This window comes from Scyliorhinus canicula, chromosome 17, assembly GCF_902713615.1.
Source record: "Scyliorhinus canicula chromosome 17, sScyCan1.1, whole genome shotgun sequence".
Taxonomy (NCBI): domain Eukaryota; kingdom Metazoa; phylum Chordata; class Chondrichthyes; order Carcharhiniformes; family Scyliorhinidae; genus Scyliorhinus; species Scyliorhinus canicula.
This window is the reverse complement of record NC_052162.1, coordinates 123,297,893-123,324,580: the sequence shown is the minus strand read 5'-3', so window position 1 is coordinate 123,324,580 and position 26,688 is coordinate 123,297,893. Positions and strand designations below refer to the sequence as shown.

At 49.0% G+C, this 26,688-nt stretch overlaps 1 protein-coding gene across 1 annotated transcript in view; it reads right to left on the bottom strand.

Moving 5' to 3' along the window:
- Window positions 1–612: 612 nt before the first annotated feature.
- LOC119951785 (oocyte zinc finger protein XlCOF6-like) overlaps window positions 613–26,688 on the bottom strand; it is a gene marked incomplete at its 5' end in the record, with an annotated part of 39,570 nt that continues 13,494 nt past the window's right edge. Inside the window, 2 exons of the mRNA XM_038775134.1 lie at window positions 613–1,726; window positions 22,539–22,548. Of these exons, the coding sequence (XP_038631062.1) occupies window positions 770–1,726; window positions 22,539–22,548 (967 nt within the window). The remainder of the gene's footprint in view (window positions 1,727–22,538; window positions 22,549–26,688) is intronic.

Sequence of the window (26,688 nt, the reverse complement as noted above, 5' to 3'; positions counted from 1 at the left end):
ATGTCCAAAGTGGTGGGGGTGAGGGTGGAGCCATGCCCGATAGTGGCGGTCTTCGGGGTTTCAGACCAGCCAGATCTATTCCTGGGGAGGAGGGCGGACGCCCTTGCCTTTGCCTCCCTGATCGCCCGCCGTAGAATCCTGTTTGGCTGGCGGTCAGCAGCACCGCCCAGAGCTGCAGACTGGCTGTCCGACCTCTCAGAATCTCTCCAAATGGAGAAAATCAAATTCGCCATCCGAGGGTCGGACGACGGCTTCCACAGAACGTGAGAGCCATTCATGCAATTGTTCCGGGGCCTGTTTGTGGCCAACGTACAAGAGGAAGAATAGTCGGGTGGCCAAGAATCAGGGGAAAATGGACGGGAATCGGGGGAAGGTAGCCGGGGGGGGGGGGGGGGGGGGGGGGGGGCTACGGGTTCGTTATGGGGGTTTGATGGCAAGCTAAGGTCCAAATCCAAACTGTAAATAAATGCCTATAAACATGTGCCTCGGCCATGTTGGGGAATGTAAAATATGTATGCCGGCTAAAGGGGGCGGCCACAGTTGTTATTACGAAGATGCTTACCTGTAAATATACATGCTAATTTTTGCATGTTTTTTTCTTTTCTCTCTCTAATAATTTGTAATTTGTTCAATATAAAATATGAAAACTCAATAAAAAACATTTAAAAAAAAAAATTCCCTCCAACACCAACTGTCAGAATGAACAAAATGTCGTCCTGGATGTAACTGAAGCAGAAACAGTAACAACAACAGAATCCAACCCCTGGAATCACTTGTGAAGTTGTTCGTGTCTGAGTAAGTGCGAGGAAAGACAGAATTCCTTCCCACACACAGAGCAGGTGAACGGCCTCTTCCAAAAGTGAACTTGCTGGTGTATCTGCAGGCTGGATGAGTATCTGAATCCTTTCCCACACTGAGCGCAGGTGAACGGCCTTTCCCCAGTGTGAACTCGCCGGTGTGCCCGCAGGTTGGATAACTGAGTGAATCTCTTTTCACACTGAGAGCAGGTGAACGGCCTCTCCCCAGTGTGAACTCGCTGGTGTTTCTTCACGCTGGATAATTTAATAAATCCCTTCCCACACTGAGAGCAGCTGAACGGACTCAGATTCCCAGTGTGAACTCGCCGGTGTCTCCGCAGGTTGGATAAGTCCGTGAATCCCTTCTCACACTGAGAGCAGGTGAACGGCCTCTCCCCAGTGTGAACCCGCTGGTGTATCCGCAGGTTGGATGATTGAGCGAATCCCTTCTCACACTGAGAGCAGGTGAACGGCCTCTCCCCAGTGTGACCTCGCTGGTGTTTCCGCAGGTTGGAGGAATCACCGAATACCTTCCCACACTGAGAGCAGGTGAACGGCCTTTCCCCAGTGTGAATTCGCTGATGTCTCTGCAGGCTGCATAACTGAACGAATCTCTTCTCACACACAGAGCAGCTGAACGGCCTCTCCCCAGTGTGAATTCGCTCGTGTGTCGTCAGGTTGGATAACGTAGTGAATCCCTTCCCACACTGAGAGCAGGTGAACGGCCTCTCCCCAGTGTGAACTCGCTGGTGTGTCTTCAGGCTGGATAACAGAACAAATCCCTTCTCACATACAGAGCAGGTGAACGGCCTTTCCCCAGTGTGAATTCGCTGATGTCTCTTCAGGACGGATAACTGAATGAATCCCTTCCCACACACAGGGCAGCTGAATGGCCTCTCCGCTGTGTGAATGCGTTGATGAAGCTCCAGCTTAGATCGGGCACTGAATCTCTTCCTACAATCCCCACATTTCCACGGTTTCTCCATGTTTTGGTTCTCCTTGTGTCACTCCAGGTTGGACAATTGAAACCTTACCGACACACAGAACACGTGTACAGTCCCTCCCCGCTGTGAATGGTACAATGTTTTTTTCAGGCTGTGTAACTGGTTGAAGCTCTTTCCACAGTCAGTGCTCTGGAACACTCTCACCTGCTTGTGTGTCCCAAGGAATCAAGTGATTCTGTCAGATCAAGACTTAACATTTGAGATTTCTGTCTGTAATTCCTCCTCTTCTAACATCCTGGAAAAACAATTTACAAAAGACATCACTGTCAGTACAGGACAGAAATTCAAAACAGACAATTCTGCTTCCTATGGAACATTCTTTCCTCTCTCATTCCCCAAACGCTGTAAATCTCCATCCCACACACTCTCCCTCCATTCTCACTCTGCTGTATCTAATATTCATCCTACCAATTCTCCTGAAGGTGCTGATTCAGGCTGATAGACAGATCCCTGTTCACTGCTTCCTGTCCTGGACACAGAGACCATAACAAATAGGAGATGCAGTCAGCCATTTGGCCCATTAAACTTGCTGAACCCTTTATTGAGCTCAATTGCCGATCTCCTCAACACCATTTTCCCACACTATCTCCCATATCCCTCGATATCTTCACTATCTCGAAACCTGTCAATCTCGAAATGGAAAATACTTGCTGACAGACGTCTGGAGTAGAGAATTCCAAAGCTTCACCGCATCCTCAAATGAAGAATTCACTCCTCATCTTCACTTTCACTTAATTTTCCGACCTGTTACCCACGACACTCAACTCCCTCGTCAATCGGATGTCTGTCTAACTTCACGGCGCCGAGGACCCAGGTTTGATTCCGGCTCCAGCTCACGAATCTGCACATTCACCTCGTGTCTCCGTGGGTCTCATATTCACAACCCAAAGATGTGCCGTGTAGGTGGATCGGCCAAACTAAATTGCCCCTTAATTGGATAAAAAATGAATTGGGTACTTTTAAGTTAAAAAATGTTTTGGTCGGGGTGGGCAGTGGTGGACTGGCCAGGGTGTCAGTTTGCCCGATAGCAAGTGGGCCCCCTATATCAAATAAAAATGCAATAAAGAAGCAAACAGAGACAACTGTTTTAGTAATAAAAAGGAATAAGAAAAAAATGAGAACAGGACACAAATAAGCAGTGCATGAAAAGGAACGAAGCAGGGGAGGTAGTGGAAGGATGTGGAATAGGGGGGCCCGGGTCGGGCATAATTAAGGAAATTCCAATTTTTCAGCAAGAGTGTTTGAATTTAAAGATAAAGTTACAATTCGTGATTTGAGATGGTCGGCAACTTCAAAGGATATCAAGCAGTAGTCTTGGTTCAGCCGGTACATTGGTCCGGGGCCCGGAGAGCCAAGAAGGGGCCTGTGAATCTCTGAACGCCCCTTAAAAATTATAATTAATTAGATAAATAAATCTCCAACTTCTTTCCTGAGATTTGTATTCTAACTTAATAAAATAAAATTGTTTTTAAAAAGAGCAATACCAAATAAAAATGCAATAAAGAGCGGCAGCTCAACACGAATGTGCGGAGACTGGCGGCAGCTCAACACGAATGTGCGGAGACTGCTCAATGTTATCATGATGCCGGCAGTGGAGGGGGAGGCGGAGATAGTGGTGGCGCTGGATGCAGAGAAAGCGTTTGATAGAGTTGAGTGGGGGTACCTATGGGAGGTGCTGGAGAGGTTTGGATTTGGGGAGGGATTCATCAAATGGGTGAGGCTGCTTTACGCGGCGCCGATGGCGAGTGTAGTCACAAATGGAAGGAGATCGGAGTATTTTAGGCTTTATCGTGGGACCAGGCAGGGGTGTCCCCTGTCCCCCCTGCTCTTTGCACTGGCGATTGAACCGCTGGCCATGGCGTTGAGGGAGTCAGGGAAGTGGAGGGGTCTGGTGCGGGGGGGGGAGGAGCACCGGGTATCGCTGTATGCGGACGACCTGCTGTTATATGTGGCGGACCCAGAGGGGGGAATGCCGGGGGTGATGGAACTGTTAGCGGAATTTGGGGGCTTCGCGGGCTATAAGCTGAACTTAGGAAAGAGCGAGGTATTTGTAGTGCACCCGGGAGATCAGGAGGAGGGAATTGGGAGGCTCCCCTTCAGGAGGGCAGTGAAGAGTTTCAGGTACCTGGGGGTGCAGGTGGCCAGGAGTTGGGGGGCTCTTCATAAGCTTAACTTCACCAGACTAGTGGAACAGATGGAGGAGGAATTTAAAAGGTGGGACATGGTGCCGCTATCGCTGGCGGGCAGAGTGCAATCCGGCAAAATGACGGTTCTCCCGAGGTTCTTGTTCCTTTTCCAGTGCTTGCCCATCTTTATCCCTAGGGCCTTTTTTAAAAGGGTGACCAGCAGCATCATGGGATTTGTTTGGGCGCATGGCACCCCGAGGTTGAAGAGGGTCTTCTTGGAGCGGAGTAGGGATGGGGGGGGCTGGCGTTGCCCAACCTCTCGGGGTACTACTGGGCGGCCAACGTGTCGATGGTGCGTAAGTGGGTGATGGAGGGGGAGGGGGCAGCATGGAAACGGATGGAGAGAGCGTCCTGTGGGGATACAAGCCTGGGGGCCCTGGTAACGGCGCCGTGGCCGCTCCCTCCCACGAGGTATACCACGAGTCCGGTGGTGGCGGCTACCCTCAAGATTTGGGGGCAGTGGAGGCGACATAGGGGAGAAGTGGGGGGCTCGATGGAGGCTCCGTTAAGGGGGAACCATAGGTTCGTCCCGGGGAACATGGATGGGGGATTTCGGGGATGGTATAGAGCGGGCATTAGACAGCTGAAGGACCTGTTTATCGACGGAAGGTTTGCGAGCCTGGGGGAGTTGGAAGAGAAATTTGGGCTCCCGCCGGGAAACATGTTTAGATATCTGCAGGTAAAGGCATTTGCTAGACGGCAGGTGGAGGGATTCCCTGCGCTCCCCGCGAAGGGGGTGAGTGACAGGGTGCTCTCGGGGGTCTGGGTCGGGGAGGGGAAGATATCTGATATCTACAAGCTTATGCAGGAGAAGGAAGAGGCGTCAGTAGAGGAGCTGAAAACGAAGTGGGAGGGGGAACAGATCGAAGACGGGACATGGGCTGATGCCCTAGAGAGGGTAAATTCTTCCTCCTCGTGTGCGCGGCTTAGCCTCATCCAATTCAAGGTGCTGCATAGGGCCCACAGGACTGGGACGAGGATGAGTAGGTTCTTTGGGGGTGAAGATAGGTGTGCCAGGTGCTCGGGGAGTCCAGCGAACCATGCCCATATGTTCTGGGTATGCCCGGCATTGGAGGAGTTCTGGAAGGGGGTGGCGAGGACGGTGTCAAGGGTGGTGGGATCCAGGGTCAAGCCAGGATGGGGACTCGCGATCTTTGGGGTTGGGGTGGAGCCGGGAGTGCAGGAGGCGAAAGAGGCCGGTGTGCTGGCCTTTGCGTCCCTAGTGGCCCGGCGAAGGATTTTGCTACAGTGGAAGGACGCGAGGCCCCCAAGCGTGGAGACCTGGATCAATGACATGGCGGGCTTCATTAAGCTTGAGAAGGTTAAATTCGCCCTGAGAGGATCGGTGCAAGGGTTCTTTAAACGGTGGCAACCTTTCCTCGACTTTCTGGCTCAACGATAGGGTACTGGGACAGTAGCAGCAGCAACCCGGGGGGGGGGGGGGGGGGGGGTGGGGGGGGGGACGTTGATTATGTTAGCTTATTTTATTTAAATTTGATTTATCTAATTTTAATTTATGGTTAAGTTCTCTTGTTTGGGGGGGGGGTGGGGGAATGTGATACATGTGATGTTACGGTATGGGGGGAATTGTGGGTGTTATGGGGCTGTTAGTTGCATATTACTGCTTTTTGCTATACTTTTTGTTATATTTTCTGTAAAAAATTCCAATAAAAATTATTTAAAAAAAAAAAAAAAATGCAATAAAGAAACAAACAAATAATCACTCAGTGTATGAAGGAACGAAGCAGTGTTAAACGGATGCGAAAAGGTGTGGAGGTGGGGGGCTGGTTCACCTGGGTCAGACATAGTTGGAAATCCACGTTTTCAGCAAGAGCGTGTGAATTTAAAGATAAAGTTCCAGTTCGTGATTTGAGATGGTCGGCAACTTGAAAGGATTTTTGCCAGTACATAGGGTCGCGAGGTCACTGAAAAGGAGAAGCGGTACCTTTGACCGTGAATCATGAGGCCAAAGATATTGAAGTGATAAGCCATGATCGGTAAACTCAAACGGTTGCGACTTGTAACACCACACTAGTATCAAACTGGACATGTTAACTTTGGTCATGGGACCATTCTTAATGTCTTACTATAGTCGGACCAAACTTCTAAGTTTCAACAGTTGTCTCAGTTGCTTGCTGGTGTGAACACTGGACCGTGGATTGTCTCCTCTTCTGAAGCTGCATAGGCCACAGTAGTATTGACTAATGAACATAGCCTATTGAAGTGTAAGTAAGTTATTTTATATTTTTTATCAAGTAGGGGTTTATCTGGCGTTCCTTCAAGTTATTCTTGCAATCATCAATATTCATTTTTCCCAATGTGGGCTATTTTTTATTAAGTTTTTATTTCAGGAATATTACCCCTACCAGCATGGAAAAGAAAAAGCATAAATCTGGGTCACTAAAACGCAAAGAACAAAAAGAAGCAGAAAGGAAGGAATCAGCCAAGCGATGCAGGCCTATTACAGAGTTTATAATACCACAAGCACAATCCACATCAATCTGTGAACCAACCCCAGACTGACCAGAGAAGGAAGGAGGGAGGAAGCTGCCAGCGAGACTAACTTAATGATGATGGACCAGAGAGGCTTGAGGATTGGATCTACAGTTCAATCCAATCACCTTTGGGGGTAGTAGAGCTGAATCCTGGCTATTTCTTGTATACAAACTTGGGTTAATTTACGGATTAACTTTGTTCAATAAAGATTGTATTTTGTTCTCCTCACTATTAAAAGACACCTGGGTAGAACTTTGATTAAAATACTGGTTGACATATCTGAGGTTTTCCAGATACAAAAGAATGCCCTATTGTTATTGCTCTTCCTCTCTTTCCCCTCTCCTGTACAGACAGGCTGCTTGTGGTGCCAGAAACTTGCCTCTGTTCATACTCCCCGGAGGAACCAGCCTTATCAGCCTCCAAAATGGAATACCGATTAGCGAGCGGGACCCCAGGAGACTCCTGAAATACCCGCCTCTTTCTCTTGGACTGCCTGGCGGTCACCCATTCCCTTCCTTCCTCAAGTTCCTTCAGCTGCGGTGTGACCACCTCTCTAAACATGCTATCCACGATGCTCTCAGACTCGGGGATGCTCCACAGCCGCCGTTCAAGCTCTGATACCCGAGCTTCCAAGAGCTGCAGCTGGACACACTTCCTGCACGCAATGCTGGTCCCGGGAACTGGAAATGCACCTGGATTCCCACATGGAGCAAGAGGACCAAACCATGGCTTTGTGCTCTCCTGCCATGAGTAAACCCTTTAAATTAAAAAATTTAAAAGAATACTATATATTTAAACAATAAGTCAACAAAGTCCCTCCCCTTATTATGTGGAGACAGTGATGTAGTGGTATTGTTGCTGTATTAGTAATCCAGAGACCCAGGGTGATGCTGTAGCTATCTAAGATGGACACTGGGCTACAAAATGGAGAACTGCTAAGGCTGCAGGGAAAAACAGTCTTAGCAAGGACAAGCAGTTTGCAGAAGACTAATTTGCATTCTGCACATACAGAAACCAGTTTTTGGCCAGGTGCAGAGTTTCAGCCAAAGGTGCAAATGGGAACAGATCTGCATAGTAATGAGGTGATCCAGATCCAGACCCCGCACAATAGAAACATTTAAGTATCAATGGATACTTTTGCGTAGACGCCCAGATAGAATGGCGCCACAGTAACCAACACAAAGAACCGTAGGGACCGCCCCACCCATCGAGGAACGACCCTCAGATTGGGGGGTTTGGAAGATATCGATTGGGAAAGGCCCAATCGATACATGGCAGGTAAAAGAACTGCCCCAAGGGGGCACGGACTTCTAGGACCTATAAGAATAGACCCCGCATATGGTTCGGTCTGTTTTGTTGCTCCGTCTCTGCTTTGCTGCTACATCGCATCCTGACTCCAGTTCCATCACCGGCCGTTGAGCCACCAGCCATCGAACTGTAAGTGCCAATACAACGATCACTACGTGATCCAGACCTTGCTAGATCCTGACAACTTTAAGAATCTGAGAGTTGCAGGCCAAGAATGGGACGAAGGCCTTGTCCCCTGACCTTGCCTGTTCCTGTCTAGATAAGTATTTTAGTTGTTTAGTACTAGAAGTAAGTTAGTCTCTTTAGCGTATGCATGTGTATTTATTATATTTGTTATAATAAACACCAATCGTTTGGACTTACTAATCGGTGTACAGATTTATTACTTTGAACCTGACCTTGATATACTTGTGACGGTGTCTAAATACGGCACCTGGCGACTCCGAGCATAATTACATACACAGAGCCATAGTAGTGTTAAGCACACGGCCTTTAAACGGAGGCGTGTTAATCACACTCCAGTAAAACGAGCAACAATGCTCTGGCGACCTGGATTCGAATCCCACCAGGGCAGATGGTGGAATTTGAATTAAATAAAAATCTGGAGTTAAAAGTCCAATGATGGACTTCCGGTGTGCATCATGGAGTGAGTGATCACACAGAGGCAGCTCCTGCCTAAGGTTGCAGAAAAGAGCTCTTTTTTGGGCAGCACGGGTTGGAATTTCGATGAAAAGGCGTGGGTGAATGTTCAAGGAGTATTTTCCCCCAGGAATAGGATGTTTCTTGGTTATCAGACCCACAGAAACAGTGCGAGATTTGTCTGAAGCAGCAGCAAACAAAAGCCTCTGCAAGCATGCAAGCGGGGGAAGGGCCAGCTTATAGGTCTCAAGCTGACCTGAGGGCCTTTATGAAAGCTGAATTCTAGCAGCAGAGGGAAGAACTGTGAAAAGATCTCACCAAGGCCATTGAAGAAGCGGAGACGGACTTCCGGTAGCGGTGATGCGGAGCTAAGCCGCACATTCAGTGGCTCCCACTATTTTCGGACTTTGGGGCTCTTTTAAGGGCTTGTAGTGGTGCTGTTTGGACTTTTCCCCGTGGGGGAACACTCCTTCTCAGATTCTCCACCGGTGGATGGCCTGGACTAGGAGTGGAGCGGTCAGAAAATCGGCTTTGCAGTGCACCGCAACTCCCACTACTTAAGGACTTTTGGGCCGATTTGAGGGCCCCAAACGGCGCTGTCTCGACGAATCCCGGTGGGGGAAGGTGTCTAGAGGAGCATTCCCCATAATTTATGGTGCTCACCCGGAGTGGGGCAAAGGAAAAAGCTGCAGCAGCTCCCCAAGAAAAGCGGGGGAAGAAGGACAAAATGGCGGCCGGCAGAACACCCGAGGACTGGTGGAAGTGGGCGCAGGAGCAGCAAGCCTCTCTTCTGCGCTGTTTTGCGGAGCTGAAGGCTGAGTTGCTGGACTCCCTGAATGTGACTACCAACAAGCTGTTTGGGGCTCAGGCAGCCCAGGAGGTGTCCATTAGGGAGTTGCAGCAGCAGGCCGCTGAGCGGGAGGAGGAGTCCGTGGTCCTCGTGGGGAAAGTGGAGTTGCACGAGGCACTTCACAAAAAGTGGCAAGACCGCTTGGAGGAGCTGGACGTTCGCACGAGGCGAAAGAATTTGAGGATCCTGGGCCTGGCGGAGGGGCTGGAGGGGTCGGATCTCCCGACGTACGTGACCACGATGTTGAGCTCGTTGATGGGAGCGGGGTCCTTCCATTTGCCCCTGGAGCTTGAGGGAGCTCACAGAGTGCTGGCCAGGAGGCCTAAGGCAAATGAACCCCCGCGGGCGGTGCTGGTGCGGTTCCATTGATTTAGTGACCGGGAGTGTGTGCTACGCTGCGCCAAGAAAGAGAGGAGCAGCAAATGGGAGAATTCGGTGGTGCGAATCTACCAGGACTGGAGTGCGGAGGTGGCAAAGCGGCGGGCCGGGTTCAACCGGATGAAGGTCAGATTTGGAATGCTGCAGCCTGCGCGTCTGTGGGTGACATATAAGGACCGGCACCACTACTTCGAGTCCCCGGAGGAGGCGTGGGCCTTTGTACAGGCGGAGAAGCTGTACTCGAACTAGGGTCTGGGGACACACTATGGCCGTTGCTGTTTTCGCTGTTGCTGTTCTTCAATTTTAACACGTGTTTTTTTTATGCTGGTTTTCTTTTTGCTCTGTTTCCGGGTGGGTTTGTCTGTTGGGTATGGGTGTGGGGTATGTGGGGAACGTTGGGGGTATGTGCTTTATATGTTCTCGTCTGTACGGGGCTGGGGGTTGGGGTGAAACTGGATTTTGAGGAGCTGCGTCAGAAGGGTGGGGTGTGGCAGTGTGAAAGCGCGGGCTTTCCTCTGGTTGTCCGCGCTGCGGGGCAGGGGGGGCGGAGCTGGAGGTGGGGGCGTGGCCTCTACTGGTTTTCTTTCCCGCGCTGAAGCGGTGCCAAGGAGGCGTGGCAAGAGGGGGATGACCCCATGCCGGGAGGAGATGGGTTTTGGCAGGAGCTGCCGGGTCAGCAGAAGTCAGCTGACTCACGGAAGTACCATGAAGGGTGCGTCGCGGCTAGGAGGGGTCCTAGCCTGGGGGGGTGGGGGGGATACCGGGTTGCTGCTGGAATGGCCAGGAAGGAGCTGGCGTTTGCCGGGGGGGTAGAGGAGAGGCGTTATCGCCATGGGGAACGGGTCAGGCGGGGCGAGCTGGCCTGGGGCGAGCAGTTGATAAGCTATGGCTAGCCGGCGGGGGAGAGGGGCAGGTTGCCCTCTGATCCGGCTGATTACCTGGAACGTGAGGGGGCTGAATGGGCCGGTTAAGAGAACTAGGGTATTTTCTCATCTGAAGGGGCTGAAGGCGGACGTGGCTATGCTCCAGGAGACCCACTTGAAGGTAGCGGACCAGGTTCGTCTGAGGAAGGGGTGGGTGGGGCAGGTTTTTCACTCAGGATTGAACGCGAAGAACCGGGGGGGTGGCGATTCTGGTGGGGAAGAGGGTGGCGTTCGAGGCGGCTGAGGTGGTGTCGGACAAGGAGGGCAGATATATTATGGTGAAGGGTAGGCTGCAGGGAGAGAAGGTGGTGCTGGTTAATGTATATGCCCCGAATTGGGATGATGCCGGCTTCATGAGGCGCTTGTTGGGCCGCATTCCGGACCTGGAGGCAGGGGGCCTGATCATGGGGGGAGACTTTAACACAGTGCTGGATCCCCCACTGGACCGGTCCAGTTCAAGGACGGGTAGGAGACCGGAGGCGGCCAAAGTGCTGAGGGGGTTTATGGACCAGATGGGAGGGGTGGATCCCTGGAGGTTTGGGAGGCCGAGAGCGCGGGAGTATTCCTTTTTCTCCCATGTCCATAGGGTCTTTTCCCGAATAGATTTTTTCATCCTGAGCAGGGGATTGATCCCGAAGGTGCAGGATGCAGAGTATTCGGCCATAGCGATTTCAGACCATGCTCCGCACTGGGTTGATCTGGAGATGGGGGAGGCGCGGGACCAGCGCCCACTCTGGTGCCTGGATGTGGGGCTGCTGGCTGATGAGGAGGTGTGCAGGAGGGTCCGGGGAAGTATTGAGGTGTATCTTGATACCAACGACACGGGGGAGGTCCGGGTGGGGATGGTCTGGGAGGCTCTGAAAGCAGTGATCCGGGGGGAGCTGATCTCCATCCGGGCCCATAGGGAAAGGAGGGAGAGGAAGGAGAGGGAGAGACTGGTGGAGGAGCTCCTGGATGTGGACAGGAGATACGCGGAGGCACCGGAGGAGGGGTTGCTGGGGGAACGGCGTAGTTTGCAGGCCAAATTTGACTTGTTGACCACCAGAAAGGCGGGGACACAGTGGAGGAGGTCGCAGGGCACGGTATATGAGTATGGGGAGAAGGCGAGCAGGATGTTGGCGCATCAGCTCCGCAGGCGAGATGCGGCTAGGGAAATTGGTGGAGTGACGGACAGGGGTGGGAATGTAGTGCAGCAGGGGACAGAAGTAAATGGGGTCTTTAGGGACTTCTACGAGGAACTGTACCGGTCAGAACCTCCGATGGGGAGAGGGGGGATGGAGAGCTTCATGAACAGGCTATGGTTCCCAAGGGTTCAAGAGGAGCTGGTAGAGGGGCTGGGGGCGCCGATAAGAGTTGGAGGAGCTAGTCAGGGTGATTGGACAAATGCAGTCAGGTAAGGCGCCGGGGCCGGATGGGTTCCCGGTGGAATTTTATAAAAAGTATGCGGATCTGGTGGGCCGCCTGTTGGTGCGAGCCTTCAATGAGGCATGGGAGGGGGGGGCTTTGCCCCCGACGATGTTGCGGGCACTGTTCTCTCTGATCCTGAAGCGGGATAAGGACCCCTTGCAGTGTGGATCATACAGGCCTATCTCACTCCTCAATGTTGACGCTAAGTTGCTGGCGAAGATCCTGGCCACCAGGATAGAGGACTGTGCGCCTGGGGTGATACACGAGGATCAGACAGGATTTGTCAAGGGACGGCAGCTCAACACGAATGTGCGGAGACTGCTAAATGTTATTATGATGCCGGCAGTGGAGGGGGAGGCGGAGATAGTGGTGGCGCTGGATGCGGAGAAAGCGTTTGATAGAGTTAAGTGGGGGTACCTGTGGGAGGTGCTGGAGCGGTTCGGATTCGGGGAGGGATTCATCAAATGGGTGAGGCTGCTCTACGCGGCGCCGATGGCAAGTGTAGTTACCAATGGAAGGAGATCGGAGTACTTTAGGCTCTACCGTGGGACCAGGCAGGGGTGCCCCCTGTACCCCTTGCTCTTTGCACTGGCGATTGAACCTTTGGCTATGGCGTTGAGGGAGTCAGGGAGATGGAGGGGTCTGGTGCGGGGTGGGGAGGAACATCGTGTATCGCTGTATGCGGACGACCTGCTGTTGTATGTGGCGGATCCAGAAGGGGGAATGCCGGGGGTAATGGAGCTGTTAGCGGAATTTGGGGGCTTCGCGGGCTATAAGTTAAATTTAGGCAAGAGTGAGGTATTTGTAGTACACCCGGGTGATCAGGAGGAGGGAATTGGGAGACTCCCATTTGAGAGGGCAGTGAAGAGTTTCAGATACCTGGGGGTGCAAGTGGCCAGGAGTTGGGGGACTCTCCATAAGCTTAGTTTTACCAGGCTGGTGGAACAGATGGAGGAGGAATTTAAAAGGTGGGACATGGTGCCGCTATCGTTGGCGGGTAGAGTGCAGTCAGTCAAAATGACAGTTCTCCCGAGGTTCTTGTTCCTTTTTCAGTGTTTGCCCATCTTTATCCCTAGGGCCTTTTTTAGAAGGGTGACTAGCAGCATCATGAGCTTTGTTTGGGTGCATGGGACCCCGAGGGTGAAGAGGGTCTTCTTGGAGCGGGGTAGAGATGGGGGGGGGCTGGCGTTACCCAATCTCTCGGGGTATTATTGGGCGGCCAATGTGTCGATGGTGCGCAAGTGGGTAATGGAGAGGGAGGGGGCAGCATGGAAACAGATGGAGAGGGTGTCCTGTGGAGATACAATCCTGGGGGCCCTGGTGACGGCGCCGTGGCCGCTCCCTTCTACGAGGTATACCACGAGTCCGGTGGTGGCGGCTACCCTCAAGATTTGGGGGCAGTGGAGGCGACATAGGGGAGAAGTGGGGGGCTCGATGCAAGGCTCCGTTAAGGGGGAACCATAGGTTCGTCCCGGGGAACATTGATGGGGGATTTCAGGGTTGGCACAGAGCGGGCATCAGACAGCTGAGGGACCTGTTTATTGATGGGAGGTTTGCGAGCCTGGGGGAGTTGGAGGAGAAACTTGGGCTCCCCCGGGGAACATGTTCAGGTATCTGCAGGTAAAGGCATTTGCTAGGCGGCAGGTGGAGGGATTCCCTTCGCTTCCCACGAGCAGGGGTGAGTGACAGGGTGCTTTCGGGGGTCTGGGTCGGAGAGGGGAAGATATCTGATATCTACAAGGTTATGCAGGAGGCGGAGAAGGCGTCAGTAGAGGAGCTGAAAGCTAAGTGGGAGGGGGAACTGGGGGAACAGATCGAAGACGGAACATGGGCTGATGCCCTGGAGAGGGTTAATTCTTCCTCCTCGTGTGCACGGCTTAGCCTCATCCAATTCAAGGTGCTGCACCGGGCCCACATGACTGGGACGAGGATGAGTAGGTTCTTTGGGGGTGAAGACAGGTGTGTCAGGTGCTCGGGGAGTCCAGCGAACCATGCCCATATGTTCTGGGCATGCCCGGCACTGGAGGAGTTCTGGAAGGGGGTGGCGAGGACGGTGTCGAGGGTGGTGGGATCCAGGGTCAAGCCAGGATGGGGACTCGCGATTTTTGGGGTTGGGGTGGAGCCGGGAGTGCAGGAGGCGAAAGAGGCCGATGTGCTGGCCTTTGCGTCCCTAGTAGCCCGGCGAAGGATCTTGCTACAATGGAAGGAAGCGAGGCCCCCAAGCGTGGAGACCTGGATCAATGACATGGCGGGTTTCATTAAGCTAGAGAAGGTCAAATTCGCCCTGAGAGGGTCGGTACAAGGGTTCTTTAGGCGGTGGCAATCTTTTCTCGACTTTCTGGCTCAACGATAGGGTACAGGGACAGTAGCAGCAGCAACCCGGGGGGGAAGGGGGAGGGAAAAGGTGGGGGGGGGAGGGAAAAGGTGGGGGGGGGGGGGACGATGACTATGTTTGTTTATTTAATTTAAATTTATTTTTAAGTTCTTTTGTTGTTCATTGGGGTTGGGAGGGTGGGGGATGGGATACATGCGTCGATACGGTCTGGGGGTATTACAGTTATTATGGGTTATTTTGTTGCATTTCATTGTTTGTCATTATGTTTTATATTTTCTGTAAAAAATTCCAATAAAAATTATATTTAAAAAAAGTCCAATGATGACCATGAAGCCATTGTCAATTGTTGTAAAAACCCATCTGGTTCACTCATGTCCTTTAGGGAAGGAAATCTGTCATTCCTACCTGGTCTGGCGATCATGTGACTCCAGCCCCACAGTAATGTGGTTGTCTCTTACATGTCCTCAGGGATGGGCAATAAATGCTGGCCTTGCCAGCGATGCCCAGAACGAATAAAGTAAATACAAAACAATGACTTACAATTTAATATAGGATGAAAAATACCCACCAGGAATGGTGAATTTCCAGCTTCAGTGGGGGATATGAATCCTTTCCCACATTTCCCATATTTCCATTGTTTCTCCTTGCAGGTGTCTTTCTGCCTCTCAACATTCAATTCATTTGTTGAAGCCTCGTGTTGGGTCTTTCCCTGCACCAATTCTTTATATTTTCTTCAAGCTATATAACTGATTAAAGCTCTTTCCCCATTCTGTGCACTGGAACACTATTACTCAGATGTGTGTGTATCTCTGTACTTTTCCAGTCAAATTGATTCATAACATTTTCTGCAGCAGACAGAATAGACAAACGTTTATCCAATGATGAAAGGCTAATGAATAGAGCAGATCTGCAGCTGATGTTTGGTGTGAGGTTTCTGTCTGCAAATCCTCTCCTTCTGATATCCTGGAAAAGGAGTTTCAAAAATGTATCACTGTCAGTACAGGATAGAAATTCAGAACAGACAATTGTAGTTTCTCAGGAACATTCTTTCCTCTCTCATTCCCCAAAAGGTGTAAATCTCCATCCCACACACTCTCCCTCCATTCTCACTCTACTGTATCTAATATTCACCCTCCCAATTCTCCTGAAGGTGCTGATTCAGGCTGATTGACAGATCCCTGCTCACTGCTTCCTGGCCGATATTAATTTACTGTCTCCTTAAACGTCAGCCACCTCCTGGGGAAACCAGAACCTTTCATTGTGTGAGAGCCTGAATCAGCCAATAGGAATCATTCTGCTCTGCGATGATGTCTCTGCATTGCAGTGCGCAGGCTCGGCGCAGGAGCCCCGCTGGGTCCCCACTCATTGTTGTCCCTTCTCGAGACAACGTTTCCAGGCAACCGGCTGACGTCTCCGGCCAGAGCGAGAAGCCGCTCGCCGTCCTCCCCTCCCCCACCTGGCCAGCGACTACGCATGTCCATGGGAGAGGGGGGGACTGAGCATGTGCGAGGTTGTGCCCACCACCTGACCGTCCAGCATTGGTGTTGACCAATGGGAAGAGTTGGACGACCAGAAGGACTCTGGTTCTGGAACCAATGAGAGTGATTGAAGATTGAGCTTCACGCAGACGGAAACCTCCTCCTGTTTCCAACATCTGTGAGTAAAACACTTTCCTTTCTCCCCCTTCCCATTTCTTTTCTCATTCTCACCTTCAATTAGTCACTTGCAGCAACTGAAGCTAAAGGAAGTGAATCCAGGGAGGGTGCAGACTCTGGAAAGGCAGACTCTGGAAAGATTGGCCCAGGTCTCTCTCTCGAAGACATTGACATCGACATCCTTTGCTCCCTCAGCTTGACACATTTATTTGTTTAGCTAAAAGATGGGCTCTTTCCTAATGTTCACAATTAAAGTTCTGATTTCCCCAACATGGCTGACATTTAAGGTGACAGTAAATTAATATCGGACAGAGATAATCATAATAATAATCTTTATTATTGTCACAAGTAGGCTTACACTATCACTGCAATGAAGTTACTGTGAAAAGCCCCTAGTCGCCACAGTCCGGTGCCTGTTCGGGTACACTGAGGGTGAATTCAGAATGTCCAATTCACCTAACAAGCACGTCTTTCGGGACTGGTGAGAGGAAACTGGAGCACCCGGAGGAAACCCACACAGACATGGGGACAAGAAAATTAGGGAAGTAAACACGTGGCTAAGGGATTGGTGTGGGAAAGAGGGATTCCACTTCATGGGACATTGGCATCAGTTTTGGAACCGGGGGGATCTGTACCGTTGGGACGGTCTCCACCTGAACCGATCTGGAACCAGTGTTCTAGCGAAGAGGATAAATAGGGTGGTCAGTAGGACTTTAAACTTCTGAGTTGGGGGGAAGGGAGAGTGAAAGCGACAGGGAGCATGGAGTTAAATGGCAAGATACGCAGGAGGATAGCATGTAGGCAGGTGGATTTAAGCTTGAGGCAGACTAGGAATGCAACAAAAAGGAAGGATAACTTTGGACATCTTAGGACTTCCAATATCTGTAATGATAAGAAAGTTAGCATTAAGGCACTTTACCTGAATGCTCGTAGCATTTGTAACAAAGTAGACGAACTAATGGCACAGATCATCGTGAATGATTATGATGTGGTAGGCATCACAGAGACATTGCTGCAGGGGGTTCAGGACTGGCAGTTAACCATCCAAGGATATACAACCTATCGAAAAGACAGGGAGGTGGGCCGAGGGGGTGGGGTTGCCTTGTTAGTTAAGAACAAAATTAAATCTATGGCACTAAACGGCATAGGGTTGGATGATGTGGAGTCTGTGTGGGTAGAATTGAGGAACCACAAAGGCAAAAAAACCATAATAGGAGTTATGTACAGACCTCGTAACAGTGGTCAGCACCAGGGGCGCAACATGTACCGGGAAATAGAAAAGGCATGTCAGAAAGGCAAGGTCACGGTGATCATGGATGACTTCAATATGCAGGTGGATTGGGTAAATAACGTAGCCAGTGGATCCAAAGAAAAGGAATTCATGGAATGCTTACAAGATGGCTTTTTGGAACAGCTTGTCATGGAGCCCACAAGGGAGCAGGCTATTCTGGACCTAGTGCTATGTAATGAACCAGACTTTATAAAAGATCTTAAAGTAAGGGAACACTTAGAAAGCAGCGATCATAATATGGTTGAGTTCAGTCTGCAGTTTGAAAGAGAGAAGGCAAAATCGGATGTAATGGTGTTACAGTTAAATAAAGGTAATTACGAGGGCATGAGAGATGAACTGGCGAAAATCGACTGGAAGCAGACCCTAGTGGGGAAGACAGTACAGCAAAAATGGCAGGAGTTTGTATGCATAATTGAGGACACTGTACAGAGGTTCATCCCCAAGAAAAGAAAGATTATCCGGGGAGGGATTAGACAGCCATGGCTGACAAAGGAGGTCAGGAAATGTATCAAAGAAAAAGAGAGATCCTATAAAGTGGCCAAAAGCACTGGGAAATCAGAAGATTGGGAAGGCTATAAAAACAAACAGAGGTTAACAAAGAGACAAATAAGGAAGGAGAGGATCAAATATGAAGGCAGGCTAGCCAGTAATATAAGAAATGATAGTAAAAGTTTCTTTCAATACATAAGAAACAAACGACAGGCCAAAGTAGACATTGGGCCAATTCAAACTGATTCCGGAAGGCTAGTGATGGGAGACGAGGAAATGGCTGGAGAACTTAATAAGTACTTTGCGTCTGTCTTCACAGTGGAAGACATGAGTAATATCCCAAAAATTATAGAGGGTCAGGAGGCTGAGTTGAGTATGGTTGCCATTACAAAAGAGATGGTGCTAAAAAAGCTAAAAGGTCTTAAAATTGACAAATCTCCTGGCCCCGATGGGCTACACCCTAGAGTTCTGAGGGAGGTGGCTGAAGAAATAGCGGAAGCGTTGGTTGAGATCTTTCAAAAATCACTGGAGTCAGGGAAAGTCCCGGACGATTGGAAGATCGCTGTTGTAACCCCCTTGTTCAAGAAAGGATCAAGACAAAAGATGGAAAATTATAGGCCAATTAGCCTAACCTCGGTTGTTGGTAAAATTCTAGAATCGATTGTTAAGGATGAGATTTCTAAATTCTTGGAAGAGCAGGGTCGGATTAGAACAAGTCAACATGGATTTAGTAAGGGGAGGTCGTGCCTGACGAACCTGTTAGAATTCTTTGAGGAGGTACAAGTAGGTTAGACCAGGGAAACCCAGTGGATGTCATCTATCTGGATTTCCAAAAGGCCTTTGATAAGGTGCCACACAGGAGGCTGCTGAGTAAGGTGAGGGCCCATGGTGTTCGAGGTGAGCTACTGGCATGGGTTGAGGATTGGCTGTCTGACAGAAGGCAGAGAGTTGGGATAAAAGGTTATTTTTCGGAATGGCAGCCGGTGACCAGTGGTGTCCCACAGGGTTCAGTGTTGGGGCCGCAGCTGTTCACCATATATATTAATGATCTGGATGAAGGGACTGGGGGCATTCTAGCGAAGTTTGCCGATGATACGAAGTTAGGTGGTCAGGCAGGTAGTGCTGAGGAAGTGGGGAGGCTGCAGAAGGATCTAGACAGTTTGGGAGAGTGGTGCAGGAAATGGCTGATGCAATTCAACGTGAAAAAATGTGAGGTCTTGCACTTTGGAAAAAAGAATCCAAGCATAGACTACTTTCTAAACGGTGAGAAAATTCATAATGCCAAAGTACAAAGGGATCTGGGAGTGCTAGTCGAGGATTCCCTAAAGGTAAACATGCAGGTTGAATCTGTGATTAAGAAAGCAAATGCAATGTTGTCATTTATCTCAAGAGGGTTGGAATATAAAAGCAGCGATGTGCTACTGAGCCTTTATAAGGCTCTGGTTAGGCCCCATTTGGAGTACTGTGTCCAGTTTTGGGCCCCACATCTCAGGAAGGACATACTGGCACTGGAGCGTGTCCAACGGAGATTCACACGGATGATCCCTGGAATGGCGGGTCTAACATATGATGAACGGCTGAGGATCCTGGGATTGTATTCATTGGAGTTTAGAAGGTTAAGGGAAGATCTAATAGAAACTTACAAGATAATACATGGCTTAGAAAGGGTGGACGCAAAGAAACTGTTTCCGTTAGGCGAGGAGACAAGGACCCGTGGGCACAGCCTTAGAATTAGAGGGGGTAAATTCAGAACAGAAATGCGGAGACATTTCTTCAGCCAGAGAGTGGTGGGCCTGTGGAATTCATTGCCGCGGAGTGCAGTGGAGGCCGGGACGCTAAATGGCTTCAAGGCAGAGATAGATAAATTCTTGATGTCGCGAGGAATTAAGGGCTACGGGGAGAATGCTGGTAGGTGGAGTTGAAATGCCCATCAGCCATGATTGAATGGCGGAGTGGACTCGATGGGCCGAATGGCCTTACTTCCACTCCTATTACTTATGGTCTTATGGGGAGCACGCGCAGACTCCACACAGTGACCCAAGCTGGGAATCGAACCTGGGACCCTGGAGCTGTGAAGCAACAGTGCCAAACACTGTGCCGCCCCGTAGGATATGTCTAGTGTTATTATATGGTATGCATTCGATATAGAACATAGAACAGTACAGCACAGAACAGGCCCTTCGGCCCTCGATGTTGTGCCGAGCAATGATCACCCTACTCAAACCCACGTATCCACCCTATACCCGTAACCCAACAACCCCCCCCCCAACCTTACTTTTTAGGGCACTACGGGCAATTTAGCATGGCCAATCCACCTAACCCGCACATCTTTAGACTGTGGGAGGAAACCGGAGCACCCGGAGGAAACCCACACACACACGGGGAGGACGTGCAGTCTCCGCACAGATATATTATTCAGAGTTCTGTAATAAAGCACATTTGTTATTATTTCTAGCTGTTTAATATAGTATAATAACTCTGTTATATATTTCCAATGATGTCTTCCATCAGATGGTTGTTAGTCTCTGAATTTCTCTTCCACAGGGACCACTATAGGGCGAGGGTCATTGAATATTTTTATGGATTAGTTGGATAGATTTCTGATTGAAGGTTATGGGGAACAGGTGGGAAAATGGAAAGAAAGCTGAGATGAGGAGGGATTTCTTCACTCGAGGATGTTGTGAAGCTTTGGAATTCTATACCCCAGAGGACTGTGGAGCTTCAGTCATCAAGTCTTTCCAAGACAAAGATACATAGGTTTCTAGATATTGAAGATATCGATGGATATGGGGGATAGTGTGGGAAAATGGTGCTGAGGTAGATCAGCCAATGATCTTATTGAATGGTTAGCAGGCTCGATGGGCCGAATGGCCGACTGCAACTCCGATTTGTTATGGCTTCTGTGTCCTGGACAGGAAAAAGTGAGCATGGATCTGTTAATCAGCCTGAATCAGCACCTTCAGGAGAATTGGGAGGGTGAATATTAGATACAGCAGAGTGAGAATGGAGCGAGAGTGTGTGGGATGGAGATTTACAGCTTTGGGGGGAATGGGCGAGGAAAGAATGTTCCATTGTAAGTAGAATTGTCTGTTCTGAATTTCGATCTTATGCTGACTGTAATGTCTTTTCCAAACAGTTTTACAGGATATTAGAAGAGGAGGAATTACAGACAGAAATCTGAAACATCATGTCTCGGTCTGACAGACTCACTCAATTCATCGGGACCTAAATGTCATTGGTCTTTGAATCTAGAGGGAGAATGGTTTCCCGATCTGTTGATTTCAAAAGATTTTAAACATCAGTGTGACTGGAAAAGCACCGAGACACACACACACCCGAATGAGAGTGTTCCAGAGCACTGACTGTGGAAAGAGCTTTAACCAGTTACACAACCTGAAAAAATATCACACCATTCACAGCAGGGAGAGACTGTACACATGTTCTGTGTATGGACGAGGCTTCAACTGACCAGCAAACCTGGAGAGACACAAGGAGTAACAAAACATGGAGAAACCTTGGAAATGTGGGGACTGTGGGAATGGGTACAGAGTCCCATCTGCCCGAGAAACTCATTGATGCAGTCACACTGGGGAGAGGCCGTTCACCTGCTCTCAGTGTGGGAAAGGATTCAGTGATTCAGCCAACCTCCAGAGACATCAGCGACTTCACACTGGGGTGAAGCCGTTCATCTGCCCTCAGTGTGGGAAGGGATTCACGCGGTTATCCAGCCTGCAGTCACACCTGCGAATTCACACTGGGGAGAAACCGTTCACCTGTGTTCAGTGTGGGAAGGGATTCAGTGATTCATCCACCCTGCAGACACACCAGCGAGTTCACACTGGGGAGAGGCCGTTCACCTGCTCTCAGTGTGGGAAGCGATTTATTCAGTCGTCTAATCTGCAGAGACATCAACGAGTTCACACTGGGGAGAGGCCATTCACCTCCTCTCAGTGTGGGAAGGGATTCAGTGATTCCTCCACCCTGCAGACACACCAGCGGGTTCACACCAGCGAGAGGCCATTTACCTGATCTCAGTGTGGGAAGAGATTCCGTGATTCATCCACCCTGCAGATACACCAGCGAGTTCACATGGGGAGAGGCCGGTCACCTGCTCTCATTTTGGGAAAGGATTCACTCAGTTTTCCAATCTGCAGATACACCAGCGAGTTCACACAGGGGAGAGGCCGCTCAGCCCTGCCTTCATTTTACACAACGATCCTCTGCAAACCACCAATACCCGAATAAACGGTTCTTAAAACACTGGTCTGGGTATTAAAGGCACGGGTTTAATCATGTGCTGTGGTTTACTGACAGGTACGACCAATTCGAGAGAATCGCACTACATTCTTTGCCGTCCTGGCCAGGAAGAATGCCTGTTGACTGATGCCTGGGTTTTCCGAATTTCCACAAGTCCTGCCATTCGTATCTCGTGCTACCCGCAGTATTTCCCTACGATATTTGGGATATCTGGTGAACAAACATCCACTCCTCATCCACAGGTATATGAGGCTGTCTCCACTTCCTCCTCAGAACTTGGTTCTCAATGTAGTAACACTTTGGAACGATTTCAGCCTCAACCTTCATGAGACCTAACTATGCTAATCTACATAACTCTGGGTCTGCCTCCTGGGCCTCAGTTAATGAAGTCCCAGCAAACACTTCCTCACAATTATCCTCATTCTCAAGGACAGTTTTGGCTGCTCTACCATCTGATTGTGGCGTGACTTTTATCTCTGGCGATGAACTTTGTTTAGCCATTGCCCTGGTCACCACACATGACGGAAAAATATCTGGAAACTGTTCCTGGAACTGTTTTGTCTCCTTTTCTTCCCTCAGACTCTCTGTAATCATGGGTGAAGCTACAACCTTCACAACTGCCAAATCATTCCCCAAAAGTAAGTCTACTCTGTCTACAGGAAACTTCTTAACCACTCTAACAACCAGAAGTCCTGACAATAAATCACACTCCAATTGTACTTTATATAATGGAACTGGGATATAATCTCCACTTATCCCATTCACCAATACCTTGGGCGGGATTCTCCGTCCCGCCTCACCAGAAATCTGTTGCAGGGGGCCCCCGGGATTCTTCATCTCACCAGCTGGCCAATGGGGTTTCCCATTGTGGGCAGCCCCATGCCATCGGGAATTCCCCGGGCTGCCGGTGAAACTGAGAATCCCGACAGCGGAGAATCCAATCCCGTAGCTTTCATTGAACTCTCCAGAGGAAAAAACAAATCCCTCTCCAGCGAGAGAGTTTGTGTAGGACCTGTGACCTTTGAAATAATTTTGGGTTTGGCTCCATCATTTGATGAAAATGGGGTGGTCTTCCTCTCAGATCAAAGCCCTGCATATCTCTCATCGACCTCATTCACCACACCTGCTTCCACAGCAGAGTTTACCTCAGGTCTCCTAATTCCACTTAGAGCTACTGTCCGCTCTGTGCTATTCTCCACTTTTGATCCCTTTTCAGAATCCTCCTTATGAATCTCAACAAGTCCCATGGGCTTTCCTCACAACGTCCAACAGGCTGTACGAATGCTCCCCACTTTATTGGAACGGTAACACTGAGACCTTTGAGTCTCACCTCCACGCTCAGCACCTTCCTTCCTGGTCTGAGGAGACGACCTCCGAGCATTCCCAGCTATCTATTCCTTACCTTGGCTACCTCTCTTCCTTTCACTCTCCCGCTTCCTATCCTTAACCAAATTATGGGGGTTACGGAACAAAGATTTAAATGTATGGATCAGCTCATAATGGTCAGCCATTATTGCTGCTTGTCTAGCGGTCATCCCCCTTTGGTCTTCAACGTAGATTCTTATCACAGAAGGTATTGAATTCTTAAATTCTTCTGGGAGAATGATTTTACTGAGAGCACCATAGCTGGTTTCAACACCCAATGCTCATACCCACTAATTAAAATTGTCCTGTTTAACCTTTTCAAATTCAGTTTCAGTCTGTCCTTGTTGTTTCTTTAAATTCCAAAGGTTTTGCCTCAATGCCTCCAAAACTAATTGAAATACACCCAGAATAGTCTTTACCTTGTTGTAACCGTGAGACAACCCCTCTGACAGGGAAGTATAAACTTCCTGCACTTCCCCATCAGTTTTCTTTGCATGAGGAATGCTCTCTCTTCCTTCGTCAACTCTATTTGAATTGCTATTTTCTCAACTGCCATGAAGAATGTTTCTACATCTTTCCCCTCAAATCTTGGTAGGGCCTGTATAAATTTAAAAAGATCCCCACTGGGATTTGGACTGGGAAGGGTTACTCCTCCTTTTTAACTTTCCTCACTTCTGCCTTTAAGTCCAACCTTAATTCTCTCTCTCCCTCTCTTTTTTCTCCCTCCCTCTCTTCCCCTCTCTCTGTTTTCTTCCCTTTCCCACATCTTCATGTTTTTAATTCCCTCTCATGCCCAAACTGCAACCACATCCTCTCCAGACCGGTGTCCCCACCAGAATGTGCTACACAACCTGGACTACTTGCTCATGAGCTCTCCTGTGTTAATTTTTTTTTTTAATTAGAATTTTTTCCAATTCAGGGGCAATTTATCATGGCCAATCCACCTAGCCTGCACATCTTTGGGTTGTGGGGGCGAAACCCACACAAACACGGGGAGAATGTGCAAACACCACACAGACAGTGACCCAGGGCTGGGATCAAACCTGGAACCACAGTGCCATGAGGCAGCAGGGCTAACCGACTGCACCACCATGCTGCCCACTGTCCTGTGTTTATAACAGACCCAGGCACTCAACTAATACATAATATATATGTCCCTTCCTAGATTTAACCGACACCTCTACTTTTAATTGACTTGCCAATTCAATCACAATACTCAACCAAGGCAGTGGATCAGTCCTTTCACTCTGGATCACCAGCTCTCGACTTCTGGGTGACTTTGGCGATGTCTCTTGTCCTGTTGACTGAAGTCTGCCCTCTTACTTCATGTTGTGTTGCATGTCGAGCTCCAGAGAATTGTAGCTCATTAACCCTTTCCAGCAATTACCTCTACACATGGTCTATTGGTAGTGAACCAGTGTTCTGATTGGCCCAAGCAGCCCATGATCAGTTCCTGATTGGTTAAATGGGGCATGATCAATGTCTGATTGGACTCTGAAGGATATCGGTCACCTTGCTTATGTGTGATGTCACTTTCTCATTGTGGTGTCACTTCCTCATGATTAATATTCGTCAGGCTCATCGTCCCAACTGATACCATAGAACCACTGAATCCCTACAGTGCAGAAAGAGGCCATTCAGCCCATCAAGTCTGCACCGGCCCTCTGAAAGAGCACACTACCTAGACCCATTCCCTACCCTAACCTGCACATCTTTGGACTGTTGGAGGAAACTGGAGCGCCCAGAAGAAACCCACACAGACACAGGGACAACGTGCAAACTCCACACAGACAATGACACATAGCCAGAATTGAACCCGGGAACTGACGCTGTGAAGAGGCTGTGCTAACCATTGTAGAAGTCAGGTATTTTAAATACACTTTATATAGGTAAGAAGACTGTTTAAGACAGAAATATTAAATCCTAGTTTTAAAATGAAAGAAATATACAACTTCCAAACTCAGACATGTGTTTGGGAAAAACAGAACCACTGATAAAAACATCACATTCTTTCAAGGGCAGCAGCGAAATCCCATGGGTTTTAAGGTGGTATAATTAAAGGCTCCATTGTTCTGATTTCTGGCCACTTGTGATAACAGCCTGAACCACATTCCATAACGTATGCCAGCTGAAACATTTTGGACTGTGTCAAAATACAGTTTCATTTATATTTTCGGAATAATAGCATGATGAGATGACTAACGTCTCAATTGTTGCAGATAAGCAACAATTGGAAGTGGCGTTGCATTGGGAGGATGGATGGCTTGTTATCAAATCAAATGTGTTTTGAATATAGCTTAAACCAATTAGGATTATATTGGGGTGTGATCGGATCGCTTAAGACAGATATGAAAGAGTATATCCATGGATGATTTGGCCACCATTTTAGACAAGAAGACAGAAAGACAAGAAGACAAGAAGAAAGAAAGACAGAAAGAGACAGAGAGAAAGAGACAGGAAAGAGACAAAGAGAACAAGACAGAAAGAGAGAGAGAGAAAGTAAAGGAAGAGAATTAGAAAAGAGTTCTGTATTCCTATTTCATTTTCATACTTTGACTTCAGCCTTTGACTTTTAAAGTTGTGTTCAGGCTATTGTCTCAGAAGATAATTCCTGTGATTCTTTGAAGAAAATCAAATTGTCTACAAACTACCTTTTAAATCATTTTCAAGTTGTAACCAATGAACTTCAATAAAACAATTCTTATTTGCACCTGACAAGTTTTTAACTTGAATTTCTACTGAGTTTCAGCAATGTCTCAACAACAACCGGCAACCGTAAATTAAATAAAACTGGATTCAAATCCTAAGATTCAACACTTGGCGTAGTCGGGCAGGAGGGGAGGAGTTCTGATTCGACCTTCGGAGAGGTTCGTAAAGCTTCGTGAGAAATCGGAGGAGGATCAGGCGACGACGGAAGCTTCGGGAATAATCGGAAGAGATCGGAAGACAGTCGGAATCCACGGCTAGACTGGGGTAAGAAATATATTTTTCACCCATTAAAAGTCTTAAAGCCGCATCAATCAGTGCTTCGACCCCTGAAAAGGACATTTTTATAGACTGTGTTAAATCAATCAGCTGCTGGTTGTTGAGACTAACGCAGCCTACACACAAAAAGTTAAGTGAAAGGTTGAATTTATGGCTGATCCAGTTGAAAGTATAGATTTAGACCCTTTAGAAGGCAGAAATTTACTCCCTACGACGGTAAAAGGAGGAACTGGGATACCAGATGTTTCCGTTGAAGATATGTTGGGGGATTTTGGGTCTTTCTTTCGTAAACAATTTGACCTATGTGAAACCTCAAGAAAAAT